General features: G+C 61.3%; 7 protein-coding genes across 7 annotated transcripts; 4 read left to right on the forward strand and 3 right to left on the reverse strand.

Annotated features, from left to right (window-relative positions):
• Positions 1-73: 73 nt before the first annotated feature.
• OSTLU_27405 (predicted protein) lies at positions 74-1,572 on the forward strand (the record flags this gene model as incomplete). The annotated part of the gene is made up of 1 exon (XM_001421197.1): positions 74-1,572. The coding sequence occupies one exon, from the start codon at positions 74-76 to the stop codon at positions 974-976; it is 903 nt and encodes a 300-aa protein (XP_001421234.1). The 3' UTR covers positions 977-1,572.
• Positions 1,573-2,407: 835 nt separating this feature from the next.
• Positions 2,408-3,493, forward strand: OSTLU_27406 (predicted protein; the record flags this gene model as incomplete). The annotated part of the gene is made up of 1 exon (XM_001421198.1): positions 2,408-3,493. One exon carries the CDS (start codon positions 2,408-2,410, stop codon positions 3,491-3,493), a length of 1,086 nt encoding a protein of 361 aa, XP_001421235.1.
• A 115-nt stretch (positions 3,494-3,608) lies between these two features.
• Positions 3,609-4,157, reverse strand: OSTLU_7889 (predicted protein; the record flags this gene model as incomplete). Its single annotated transcript, XM_001421383.1, has 1 exon — positions 3,609-4,157. A coding segment is annotated over one exon (549 nt), but the record flags the coding sequence as incomplete, so codon positions are not given.
• Positions 4,158-4,609: 452 nt separating this feature from the next.
• OSTLU_43396 (predicted protein) lies at positions 4,610-6,280 on the reverse strand (the record flags this gene model as incomplete). Its single annotated transcript, XM_001421384.1, has 2 exons — positions 4,610-4,871; positions 5,337-6,280. 2 exons carry the CDS (start codon positions 6,278-6,280, stop codon positions 4,610-4,612), a joined length of 1,206 nt encoding a protein of 401 aa, XP_001421421.1.
• A 543-nt stretch (positions 6,281-6,823) lies between these two features.
• Positions 6,824-8,293, reverse strand: NRAMP1 (Nramp family transporter: metal ion; the record flags this gene model as incomplete). Its single annotated transcript, XM_001421385.1, has 1 exon — positions 6,824-8,293. The coding sequence occupies one exon, from the start codon at positions 8,291-8,293 to the stop codon at positions 6,824-6,826; it is 1,470 nt and encodes a 489-aa protein (XP_001421422.1).
• A 338-nt stretch (positions 8,294-8,631) lies between these two features.
• On the forward strand, positions 8,632-11,477 carry OSTLU_27410 (predicted protein). The gene is made up of 2 exons (XM_001421199.1): positions 8,632-8,928; positions 9,152-11,477. Exons 1-2 carry the CDS (start codon positions 8,866-8,868, stop codon positions 11,471-11,473), a joined length of 2,385 nt encoding a protein of 794 aa, XP_001421236.1. The 5' UTR covers positions 8,632-8,865; the 3' UTR covers positions 11,474-11,477.
• A 56-nt stretch (positions 11,478-11,533) lies between these two features.
• OSTLU_27411 (uncharacterized protein) lies at positions 11,534-12,807 on the forward strand. Its single transcript, XM_001421200.1, has one exon. The coding sequence runs from the start codon at positions 11,592-11,594 to the stop codon at positions 12,768-12,770; it is 1,179 nt and encodes a 392-aa protein (XP_001421237.1). The 5' UTR covers positions 11,534-11,591; the 3' UTR covers positions 12,771-12,807.
• The last annotated feature ends 94 nt before the right edge of the window (positions 12,808-12,901 follow it).

A 12,901-nucleotide genomic window follows, 5' to 3' on the forward strand; every position in this document is an offset into this window, starting at 1 on the left:
TTTCGTCGATTTCGCGCGTCGTCCCGATCGCGCGGTCGGTCGACGTCATCACATCGCGTCGTCGCGCGCCGCCATGGGCGCGTCGCACAGCGCCGAAGCGGCGATCATCGACGGTAAGACGATCGCGTCGACGATTCGCGCGGAGATCAAGGGCGAAGTCGACGCGCTGCGCGCGAAGCACGGTAAAGTTCCGGGACTCGCGGTGGTCATCGTGGGCGATCGCAAGGACTCGCAGACGTACGTCCGCATGAAGCGCAAGGCGTGCGAAGAGGCGGGCATCGAGAGCTTTCACGCCGAACTCCCGGCGAGCGCGAGCGAGGCGGAGGTGCTGGCGACGGTGCGGAAGTTTAACGCGGACGCGCGCGTGCACGGGATACTGGTGCAGCTGCCGCTGCCGAAAGGGATGAACGAGGAGCGCGTCCTGGCGGAGATATCGCTCGAGAAAGACGTCGACGGGTTTCATCCGGAGAATATCGGGAAGCTGGCGATGAAGGGACACGAACCGCTGTTTGCGCCGTGCACGCCGAAGGGGTGCGTGGAGCTGCTGAAGCGAAACGGGACGGTGTTATCCGGAAAGAACGCCGTCGTCGTCGGACGATCAAACATCGTCGGCATGCCGGCGGCGATGCTTTTGATGAAGGAAGATTGTACCGTAACCGTGGTGCACTCTAAGACGCGGGATCCGAAGAGAATCTGCCGCGAAGCCGACGTCATCGTCGCGGCGTGCGGGAGCGCGGAGATGGTGAAGAAGGATTGGGTGAAGAAGGGCGCCGTCATCATCGACGTCGGTACGAACAGCGTGGACGATAAGACCAAAAAGGCTGGCTATCGCTTGGTCGGCGACGTCGACTTTGCCGAGGTTAAGAAGGTGGCGAGCGCCATCACGCCCGTGCCGGGCGGCGTCGGTCCCATGACCATCGCGATGCTTCTCTCCAACTGCCTGGATTCTGGCAAGCGAGCCATCGCCAAGGCGTAATCTCATCTTTCGCTCGTCCATGGGTCCTCTATTTTTAATACGTATCGTCGTTGAATTCATTCTTCACTCTCGTTCGTCCCCGCGTCCCGAAGTTCAAACGCCGACCAGCTGTCGCCAGTCATCGCCGCGCCCTTCGCCATGCGGGGCGCGCCCCCGCCCCTGTACCCGTGGCAGGCCGAAGCGATAAACCTCGTCGCCGCGTCGCGTCGCTCGCTGTGCTACACGGCGCCCACGGGCGGCGGTAAAAGTCGCGTCGCCGATGAGTTGTTACGACTGTCCCTGACAAACTTTCCCGCGGCGAAAGCGCTCGTCGTGCTGCCGTACGTCGCGCTCGTGCGGGAAAAAGTGGCGTCGTTGGAGTCGTTGTTACGCCCGCTCGGGATCAAGGTGAGGGGCTACGCCGGGGTGGAGTGCGAGGGGGCGCCGTTGGGGAGCTCGAGAGAGCGCTGCGCGGTGACGACGATTGAAAAGGCGTCGTCGTGCGTCAATAGACTGTTCGAAACGGGCGAGATATCGCTGCTCAGCGTCGTGGTGGTGGATGAGCTGCACATGGTCAGCGAAGACGAACGTGGGTGCGCGCTGGAGGGGATGTTGGCGAAGATACGACACGGAGTGAAGTCGGGAAAGGTGTCGAGCGACGGCCCGCAAATCGTGTGCATGAGCGCGACGGTGGGAAAGTCATCGATGGAACGCTTAGCGAGGTGGTTAGACGCGGAGATTTACGTCAGTCATCATCGGCCGGTGGAGTTGAAAGAGTACGTGGTGTGCGTGGGTGGGGTGTATGCGAAGGAGAATCGAGGTGAGGCGGGCTGGGAGCTGACGCGCGTGGCCGATTCGCCGTCGCGAGTGGAGTTGGAGATCGTCGCCGAACTGGTTGGTCAAGTGTTCGTCAACGCGCACAGCTCGTTGGTATTTTGCTCGAGCAAGAGTCAGTGTTCAGTTTATGCGACGAAATTGGCGAGCTTGCTTCCGGTGAATCCGAACACGGCGCACCTGCGAGAAGAGTGCGTGGCGAGACTCTACGAAGCTGCGGAGGGCGAGCCCGACCAAGCGCTAGTAGCGTGTGTTCGCTCCGGTCTCGCGTGGCATCACGCCGGATTAACGACGGCAGAGAAGAGAGTAATCGAAGAGGGCTTTCGAGCTGGTGCGATTTTAGCGCTCACATGCACGACGACTCTTGCTGCGGGCGTCAACTTGCCCGCTCGCCGTTGCGTCATCCTTCGCGGCTTCATCGCCGGTTTACCGACGCCTTCGATGGCTCAGTACAAACAAATGGCTGGTCGAGCTGGAAGAAAAGGGCAAAGCGATTTCGGTGAATCTTTCCTAGTCACGACGAAACAAGAGGCCGTGGATTGGGCGCGAAATCTAGTACTCGGCGAGCTACCGGCTTTGGAGTCGCGTCTGTTTCCTCCTGCAATCAAGCGCCATGACATGCCCGTGACGCCAGAACAACGACGGTTTTATCTCGAATCCATCGCGTGTGGAGTACTCAAGACAAAGGAAGACGCCGGTGAGCTGGCTTGTCGCACGTTTGCTTGGACATCTGGACGCGATAACGCGTCAATTCTCGCCCGTCAAAGCCGAGCGTTGAAGGAAATTTACGAAAAAGGGCTGGTTGTCGCGCGCTCCGGCGCGCATTGCGCTGAGTGGTGCTCTACTCCAGAGGGATTCGCGTTCTACAAGTGTACTTTACCGATAGCACACGCTAAGACGCTGCGGAAAGAGTTGTCTTTCGCGCTTACGAATGGATTGAATCTTTCGACGAAGACGCACTTGCTATTCTTTTGCGTGTCGAACGAAACCAACGTCTTCGCAGCAAACTTGAATTGGCACGCGTGGAGCGATTGGATGAGTCGATACGACAGTATTCATGAACTTGGGGAGAAACATTTGAATGTCACCCGACAGTACGCAGAAAGAGCGCAGCATCGACAAGGGATATCAGACCAAGCCAAGGCGACTCGGTCGCGCCATGAGCGTCTCGCTGCGGCGTTGCTGTTGAGCGACGTGTTGGCGAGCGACGACACCACCGTCGACATTGCGCGCAAATGGTCAACGTTATCGAACAATCCCGTCAACCGTGGGATGATTCAATCTCTTCAAAACAGCGCGGCGACGACGGCGGGCATGGCGAGCGTGCTGTGCGAACAGTGCGGCTGGCACGCGCTCGCAGGTCTTTTGCAAAACGTTAGCGAAGAGTTGCAAGCTGGCGCGCGACGAGAGCTATTACCGCTGATGCGTCTCGAAGGCATGACCGGCGCAAGAGCACGAGCTCTACATAACGCCGGACTAACGACGCCTGCGAAAATCGCGGCACTTCAGAGCGATAAGTTTGACAAGCTGCAAGATGCTTGCCTGCGTTCGCTGACGCGATCGAGAAACGGCGGCTTGGATCAAGCCATGCGTACCACGGCGTGGAGAATCGCAAGCGCTCTCGTGCAATCGGCTCGTGAAGCGACAATCGAGGAGGCGAAACGGGCGTTGGAAGACGATTCTAACGCTGAATGGTTAAATTAAAACCAGGCTAGTAGGCATAGGTAGAATTAGACGTAGAGAATAATAGGCAGCGGCGCGATTACTGAAACGGCAAAGAGATGCCGAGCCCCTCGTTACCCGGAGCACGGTACTTCTTCTTGTTCGGAGTCGTCAATCTAAAGCTCTTGATCGTCTCGTCGAACCCACGGGCGAGCTCGTCCCAGTAAATCTCGGGGGCGCTCGAACTCAGCGTGTACAAGTACCCATCCCGCTCAACCGTCACGCCGTAACTGTGTCGAAACGTCGTCGCCTCCGGCTCGCGCAAATTCGGTGAGCCTTGCGATATGTACTCGTAGTAATAATACGGCACATCATCGATGACGTTGATGATCGCGTTATCCACCTCGGCCAGACTCACGCGCTGTCCGCTCGCCACCCGTCCCGTGGCTTTATCCGCCAGAACCGCGTTCGCCACCTGCTTCGCCGTCCACTCCTTCACGGCTTTCGATTCAAGCGCTGGGGGCGTGTTGCTCACCGTCACCACCGTCGTCAACGGTCCTTTAAAACTCAACAACTCGTACACGATGCGTTGCCGAGCGTTCGGCGACATCGGCTCCGCGCTCGAGTACGTATCCCGCTCTCGGCTCACCGCCCAACTGATCGGCTTCCCGCTCTCCGCTTCCACCGCGTACGTGAACTCATACGCCAAACTCTCGCTCACCACGCGCTTCTTCTCGAGTTCGCGAACCTTCGACGCCGTCGGCGGCGCCGCCGCTTCGATCGCCGCCGCGCCGTCGATCGCCGCGTCGTCCTCCTCCGCGCGCGCGCCCGGCGCCGAAACGACGCTCGCGACGCTCGCGAGCGAGAGCACGTGCACGAACGCCCGGCGCGAGGGCGCGTTCGCGCGCGCGGTGTCGTCGCGCGCGTCGTCCCCGACGACGGCTCGACAGGATAGGCCGACGCTCTGGCGCCGCGCGACGGCGCGCGCGGGACGCCTGCGAGCGTCCAAGGACGCGAAAACGCGCGCGAGCGATGCGCGAGACATCGCAAGCATGTGTGCGGGCGAGGCGGGGGGCGTCGGGAAGTGCGGCGGTTTCGCGGCGGCGACGGCGCGGCGACGAATTCGCGCTGTGCTTTCGCGCTGCTAATCATAACGTTCTAGTTAACTAAGTCGACGTCCACGATCACGGGGATGTGGTCTGATGGAAATTGCGCGTTTGGTAACGCGGTGTGCGCGAGGACGGCGGACATGTCGGGGAGCGGCGATGTGGCGCGCGACGCGAAATCGCTCGTCGAACACCACACGTAGTCCAACGCGCCGACGAATCCGCCGACGTAATTCGTCCATTCGAGGAATCCACCGGCAGAGAACAGTGGTCGCGCGGTTCGCAAGTGTGCGCCACAGCCGATCGGGACCGCGCTGGCGTCGGGGACGACGGATGAAGCGAGCGCGGCTTGCTTCGCCGAGACGGCGGCGAAGCCGTCATCCTGCGCTCGCTTAATATCACTAAACGCGCGACGAGCAATCACGTGGTCGTCGGCATCCATCGTTAACCCAGGCGCGAGTCCACTCTCGCGTCGAAGTGTGAATGCAGCGACGGCGTGACAGTTTTTCAACGTGCATCCGCATTTGACGTGCTTCTTCACGGCTGCGATTGCGTTTGCGTCGTCGCTCGATTTTTCGTCGCATTTACACGACGCGCCCCACTCTTTATCCAGCGTACGAGCGCAAAGAGACATGAAAATACCTCGTTCTGCGAGCGCTCGTAACTCAAAGGTATTGGTGACTTCATCAAAGTTGCGATTGAATGTCTCGTATCCTGTACCATCGTCACAAATATAGAAGAGATCTCGAGCGGCGTCTCGCGATGACGTCCCGCCCCACCGAAATAGACTACCACGAACCCAATCCTCGTCACTCGCGGAAATCTCGCCTTTGGTGAGATATCTGATGACGCCATCTTCAGGCTCACCGTTAAAATCGCCGCACAATACGAGTGGATCGCCGGCGGCGAACGCCGTTGCCCGAGTCGTAAATTCGTGAGCTTGCAAGACTCGTAAGTGCATCGCCCCTGGGTGAAAAAATAAGTGAGTGTTACCGACGCACAACGACTTGCCGCTCGCGCGTACTTTCACGCGCGCGAGCTGCGCAATGGACGTGATCTTTTTGAGAGCCATAGCCAACTCTGCGTTATCGTCATCCGCGATCCAGCGCCGCAAAGCTTTGTCTCCGATTTCCGTGAGTTTGATCGCTTCTTCGCGCTCGATGCTTTCAAACTTGCTCAATGCGAAGAACATCGCGCATCCTTCCAACGTCTGACCGCTCTTACCGACCCAATCTGTCGCGATATATCCGTTTGCAGTGAGTACGGGCACGAACAACGTTTCGTGGTACTTCTTGTCCACTTCTTGTAGCGCCACGACGTCGGCTTTTGATCGTAAGATATCTTCCAATACTAGCTGCAAGCGTCGTTCCACTTTAGCCAACGCCGTGTCAAAGTAAGGAAACATCGTTCCCCAAGTGTGCGCGTACGCATCGGCCAACACGTTGTACGTCATGATACGATAATCCGCCGACGTCTCGGCGCTCGGCTCCAACCGTCGCAACGCCTCCGACCGATCAACGCCCAGCCGCGTCACAACGTTCGTAAACTCAAACCTCTCGTCCAAAGCCTCAACCGCTAATCTTTTACCGAAATCCTCTTTTGTGGGCGTGTACACGCGCCCTTGGCCGACGATCTCGCCGTCCGCGTACCATCGCCAGTCGACTTCGTCGTGCTGGCAAAATTCCAATCCGTGCGCGGTCGCTGGAAGCGGATATCCCACCATGGCGTAGTCCACGCTCGAGCACCCCGCCATCTCCGGCGCATCTAATCGTACGAGATACGATATCCGCGTCTCGCAGTCATCGATCGTGAGGACGCTTCCCTCGGACCACGCTTCGGCGTGCGTAGCGCTCCCAGCCACCGGCGCCCCGTCGCGCTCGAGCGTCACCGTCGTGGTTCCAGAAGCCGTCTTTCCCCGCGCCAGCGTTTTCAATAAGCGCTGAAAACTCTTTTCTATCGGTTCCGCCGCGTCGCGATGCAGCGTCTTCGATGTGCCGTCGCGCATCGGCACTTTTATCGTCACGCGCTGCTTTTCGACAAATCTTTTGACGTCGACGTAAAGTTCGTCGCAGGGCGCGTCGGACATCGCGGACGAAGGCTTCGAACGCGCCGCGACGCGCGTTTGACGATGGCGCGAATCGGGGCGAGGGAGACGGGCGGTGACGAGGGATGCGCCTCGCGGCATTGACGAGCGCGCGAGTGCGGCGGCGGCTGGACTGGAGCGCCGTCTATTCATAATAAAAATAATCTCTATCACGTTTGCCCGTCAGAGCGAGTACACCGCGGCGGTGGCGGGATCCGGTAATAAGTCATCGTTGTTCCACATCGCGTCGTCGAGCTCTTCGTCGGATAAGTTGGCGTCGCCGGGACGCTTCATGCGAACCGACGTGCGCGCGCTCAGATTTTGATGCACGGGTCGCAAGGTGAGGTAGAGGAGGGTCGCGATGTATACGCCGAGCATGCTGAAGATGATGAGACCTAAGAACACACCCGCGAAAGAGCCCCACACGAGCTTAGACTCGACGATGGCCGTGGAGATCAAAATCACGTTGGCGCCGATGATTCCGCCGGAGAGCCAGATGGTGTAACGCAACCGCTTCGCCGACACCGCCATGGGACCCATGATTCGCTCGCTCGCGGTGAACTTGATGAGGGGAATCAGCGCATACGGGAGCTGTATCGCTAAAATTGTTGATGATATCACGATCAAGGACTCGGAGTACTTATCGCCAGCGGCCAAAACGACGATTAAAGACGGCACGATGGCGCACATGCGCGTCACAAACGCTCGAAGCACCGGGTTGACACGAAGCTCCAAGAACCCATCCATGACGAACTGACCGGCATACGTTCCAGTAATAGTGGAACTTTGCCCCGACGCGAGCAGCGCGGCGGCGAAGAAACCTTTCGCCGCCGTGCCGAGCACCTCCTTCAACATTTGCGGCGCGTACTGCAACGGACGCTCGCGCACCTGGCGCATTTCCTCCGGATCGGTCAAGTGCGCGTAATTCGACGCCGCGACGATGACGACGGCGAAGTTGATGAACAACGACACCGAGAGCGCCATCCCAGACTCGACGATATTGTACTTGTACGCCATCCTCAGACTCTTTTCGCCTAAACTAAACCCGCGGCTCAACACCAGAGCGCTGTGCAAGAATAAATTATGCGGCATCACCACGGCGCCGACGAGAGATACGGCGATATACAGCGCCTTGCTTCCCGGCAATCGAGGCAACACAATCCCCGCCACCACAGAGGACGCTTTCGCGTCCACAAACGTGACTTCAGCCAAGAAACACAACGACATCACGCCGACGAGCGCCGCCATGAACGCCTCCAACTTTCGCACCCCGAACGACTGCAACCCCAAAAACACCATCGTCGACATCGACGTCAGCACCACTCCCACCCACGTGGGAATTCCAAATATCAATTTCAGCGCCAACGCCGTGCCGATGACCTCCGGAACATCGCTCGCGATGATCGCCAGTTCCGTCATCGCCCACAGCGCGTACCGCGTCGGGTCCGGATACTCCTCCCGCATGCACCGCGCCAGGTCCCACCCCGTCGCCAGCGCCAGCCGTATCGTCAGACCTTGTATGTACCACCCCCCCAGCGTCGCCCAGAGCAACACCCAGAGCAATTTATACCCGAACAGCGTTCCCGCCTGCAAGTCGCTCTCAAAGTTCCCCGGATCCACGTACGCGATGCACATCAAAAATCCCGGTCCCATGAACCGCCACAGCGTCTTCAGGTTGAACCGATGATCGTCGTCGTCCAGGCCCTCGATCTCGACCCCCGCCGCGGCGCGCCGCGCCCCGTCCTCGCCTTTCGCGCGCGCGCCGTCGCCGCGCGCGTGCCATCGCGTCCCCGTCCCCGCCGTCGTCGTCCCGCCGTCGTCGTCGCCCTCGTGCGACCGCGCGGCGCGCGCGGCGCCGTCGAGCACCGGCGCGTCGTCGCGGTCGTCCTCCATCGCGCGCGCGCGTCGGCGCGCCGTCGCGGTGTCGCGCCGCGGTGTCGCGCCCGCGGTCTCGTCCCGAGCCTACAACACGGACGACTCGCACACCTCGACGCGCGCGACGCCGCCGCGCGACGCCGCACACGCGCGCGCGCCGCGCGCGGACCTCGCGCGCGACGTTCCTCGCGCGCGCGGCGTCCCGAAGCGCGCGCGCGATCGCGCGACGCGACGCGACGGCGACCGAACGCGATCGGTTCGCGCTTTGAATCGTCGCGACGACGACGATGTCGACGTCGCCGACGCGACGATCCTCGCGACGAGGCGCGCCGACGCCCGACGGCGAGACGATGGACGATGGAGGCGGAATCGCGCGCGACGCGCGCGCGGCGGCGTCGCGGGCGAACGTGAAGGTGCGATTCGATTTCGGAAACCTTTTGAGAATTTGAATTTCGGACGGCGACCGACGCCGAGCGGAGGCGCGCGCGGATCGAGGATCGAGCGAGGCGCGCGATCGGCGCGCGGCGGAGACGGCGGTGGACGACGGGCGCGAAAGCGCGGGCGCGATGGGGCGGCGCGCGGGAGGGATCGGACGGGCGGGGAAGACTGACGGCGACGCGCGCTCGAAATCGACAGGTCGAGACGGAGGAGGGGAAGGAGGACGCGCTGGGACGAGGACGGCGGGTGCGAACGGCGAAGCTCGAGACGGGGGACGATGGAAGGAACGGGAGCTCGACGCGCGCGGGGTCGTCGACGCCGAAACGGGGGAGTTCGGTGGAGAACGAGCCGGCGTCGAAGAGCGACGGGACGACGACGGTTTCGGCGTTGAGCGTGCTCGGCGTGCAGGCGCCGCGAGTCGTGGGTAAGCGAACGCCCAGGAAGCCGTCGAGCGCGTACGTTAACTTTGAAAATGCGGCGGAGGTTCTAGTTTCGCTGTCGCCGCAGATCAACCGCGAAGCGGTTCGCGCGGCGCAGCAAAATAGCCCGAGTAGGAGCTACGCGACGAAGAGTCAAATCGCGGACTTGGCGTTGGGTAACGTGACGACGCCCAGACGAAAGCGCGCGCGGGCGTTGTTCCCGGATGAAGTGTTCACGACGAGCACGGCGAACGGTTCATCGCCCGCTAGAAGGAAGAAGCCGATGTCGGCGGCGGATGAAGACACGCTCTACGGCGCTCTAGACGGATTGATGACGCTCGCAGAGAACGTCGCGGCTCCATCGCCGCAACAGACGGATAGCATGAAGAAGAAACGTAAGCAAGGTAGTGGACGACCGCGCGGCTCGTACGGGTCACCTTCACGCCACCTGCCGCCGTTACCGAAGTATGCGCTCAAGCCGACGCCGATGCCGGTCGGGAAGAAGATGTTGAAGATAAACAGGCCTCGGCGCCACGTTTCGCGCGAGATCGAATCTGTTGGTCTCGGCGCGGCGTCCTCACTCTTTCACGATCATCGTCTGAGCGAAACGGCTGAGGCGACGACGACGACGCAAGGAGACAACCGGGCGCGTTTGCTCATCGGTGCGCACGATCCGTTGACGAGACGCTGGGCAAACGCCAACTTCTTCACCGCTGGTACGGACAAGGGCTGGTTTGAAGACAGTGGCTTCTCACGATGGTTGCAGCACATTGGTAAAGGCGATATGCGCGTCGCTACGCGCGAAGAATGGCAAAAAGTCCGTCGAAAATTACCAAAGACGAGACGCCTTTCGCTCAAATTTTTGAAGGACGAGCGTGTGGACTTGGAGTATTTCCGACACGCCGCGCGCGAGATGACAAACTTGAAATTGCACGGTACGGTTCTAACGGATGAGCTTAAGGCCTTAATGCTCAAGTGGACGGGTGGCGTTCCGGTCCCGTCGCCGCTCGAAGTCGGGCAAACGGTGTTGGCGGTGCATCCCCGATTCCATTCGCCGTACATAGGAAACATATTGATTGTCGAGCGCGCCACCTGTCGCGTACAATTTGCACGTCCAGAACTCGGTGTCGAGCTCGTCCGAGACATCGATATCATGCCAGTAGACGCCAACCAAGAAGAGATGGATCTGATTGCTGCGGGGACCGCGGAACAAATCGAAAACGAAGCCTTCAACGCTGGTTTCCGAGGAATTTACGATCCGCTGCCGGTGGTCGGTGGCGGTGGCCACGCCTACGGCGCCGGCGTCGCAGTTGCCGCACAAATGCGTGAGATGGACGTCCGTTTGCTCAACGAAGCTCAACAAGCTCTCGAGCGCAAGCGCGAGCTCGTCGATGCGTTGCGGATGAAGAATGACGCCGCGGAGGAGTTCAAAAAGAAACCAGAACGCGTCAAGCAAGCGGCGGAGACGAACGGCGAAGCGCTTAAATTCCAACGAGAATACGCCGCCATCGTTCTCGCCTTGCGCGGCGCCAACGCGGAGTTGGAGGGTGCTTTAGTTCGCTTGCGGCAGCAACAGGGATATCACGACAAACCCCTCGGGTTGTGGCGGAAAATCAAGAGTCAGAATTTGGGCGACGGTCATCGCGCTCTCTCTCGATTCGCCCCACCATCCGCGACGCCGAGCTCGGACGAACTCTACGCTTCGACGGCGGAAGACATCGTCGCCACCGCCGGCATGGGCGCTCGTCGCATCGTTTACCACGTGCAAACCACCACCAACGCCGGCGCCGAGAGCACGGCGACGCTCAATCCGAGTCTCCAGGAACCTCTCGGAACCGGCGCCACTAAGTCCGATCTCCCTCCCACCGCCGCCGACGTCGACGCCGAAAAGCTCAAAGTCACCCAGCTCGTCACCGCCATCGTCCAGGCCGCGCTCACCATCAAAGCCTGCGCCGACCGCGGCGCCAGCGCGAGCGTCCTCGACGCCTGCCTCCGCCGCGTTTCCGATTCCCTTCGCCCCGTCGCCGTGAGCAATCGCGCCGCTTTCGACGCCGTCGAGCGCGCTCTCAAAGACCTTCGCGACGTCTTTCTCATCCGTTGACGCTTTTAACCACCACCCGCATCCCTGCGTCCCAATCCGCGCGCGCACCGTCAAAACGCGCCGCGCGCGCCGTCGCCGCGTCCGAGTCCCGCGAGAGCTAAAAGCGCGCGACGCCATCATGCGCGCGAGCGTCGCTTCCGGCGCCGTCGCCGCCGCCGCGCGTCGCGCGTCGTTCCGGAATTCCGTCGACAATTCAGTGGCGTCCCTGCGACGACCGAAGCGCGTCGCGACGAGCGCGCGTCGACGCCGATCGTCGACACCGCGCGCGCACCACGGACCGATGACCAATCTGCAGTTCACGCCGGACAGCGCGCTCGCGGGAGGGCTGATTTTGGGGTCGATGGTGGTGGCGAAGCGATTGAATTCGGGACGCAATTTGGGCGTGAGCGGGGACACCAAGGCGTTCGCGCGAGGCGAGGGTCGAGCGACGAGCGCGGCGTTTTTGATCGGACTGCTCGCGGCGGGATACGCGGCACCGATGATTCTGGGCGCGCAGGCGGCGGTGCCGATGGTGGACGCGACGCGAGCCATCGCGGCGGGCGCGCTCGTCGGAGCGGGGAGCTCGCTCGGAGGCGGGTGCACGAGCGGACACGGAATCTCTGGGATCGGACGATTGGACGTGCGAAGCGTGGCGTTCACGTGCGTGTTCATGGTCGTCGGTGCGATCACGGTCGCGGCGACGGGAACGATGGATGAGTTACACGTGTCGCAAGCGACGAAGACGATCGACATGCTCGCGCGCTCGCCCGAGGCGAAAACGATTTTGTACGCCAAAATTTTCGCCGCCGGTGCGGCTGTCCAAGGCGTGCTCTACGCGCTCGCTAAGCGTGAGGGCGGAGGAATCACGGACGTCGTGAAGAAGCTCGAGCTCGTGAGCGAGTCCGTCGCCGGACTGTTTTTCGGTCTCGGTCTCGTCGTGAGCGGGATGACGAATCCGGCGAAAGTCGCCGGTTTTCTCGCAGTCACCACTCAAGCTTTCGATCCGTCCTTGATGTTCGTCATGGGCGGCGCGCTCGCCCTCGTGGTTGTTTCTATGTTCCTCGCGAAGAATGCCTTGGGCGTCTCTCGTCCGGCCATGGCGCGAGAGTTCTCGACTACTCCGAAGTACGTCGACAAGTCTGTTTTGATCGGAGGCGCGCTCTTCGGCGCTGGCTGGGGCTTGGGCGGCGTTTGCCCCGGCCCGGGCCTCGTCAATCTCGTTCTGAACTCCGGTCGCGAGATCACGCTCTGGTGCGTCGCGTACTTTGCCGCGCAAGCCGTCCAACAAAAGCTCTCCTCCCAGTACTCTCTCGAATAACCGCCGTCCCGCGGCTGCAATACCAAACTTCACAACGTACCCTCACACCCCCGCGCGCGCGGCGCCGTGCGATCAGCGATGCTCTCGACGCGCGCGCGAGCGGCGCCGCCCTCCTTCGCGCGCGTCTCGAG

The sequence above is a fragment of the Ostreococcus lucimarinus genome, chromosome 14 (assembly GCF_000092065.1).
Source record: "Ostreococcus lucimarinus CCE9901 chromosome 14, complete sequence".
Lineage (NCBI taxonomy): Eukaryota > Viridiplantae > Chlorophyta > Mamiellophyceae > Mamiellales > Bathycoccaceae > Ostreococcus > Ostreococcus sp. 'lucimarinus'.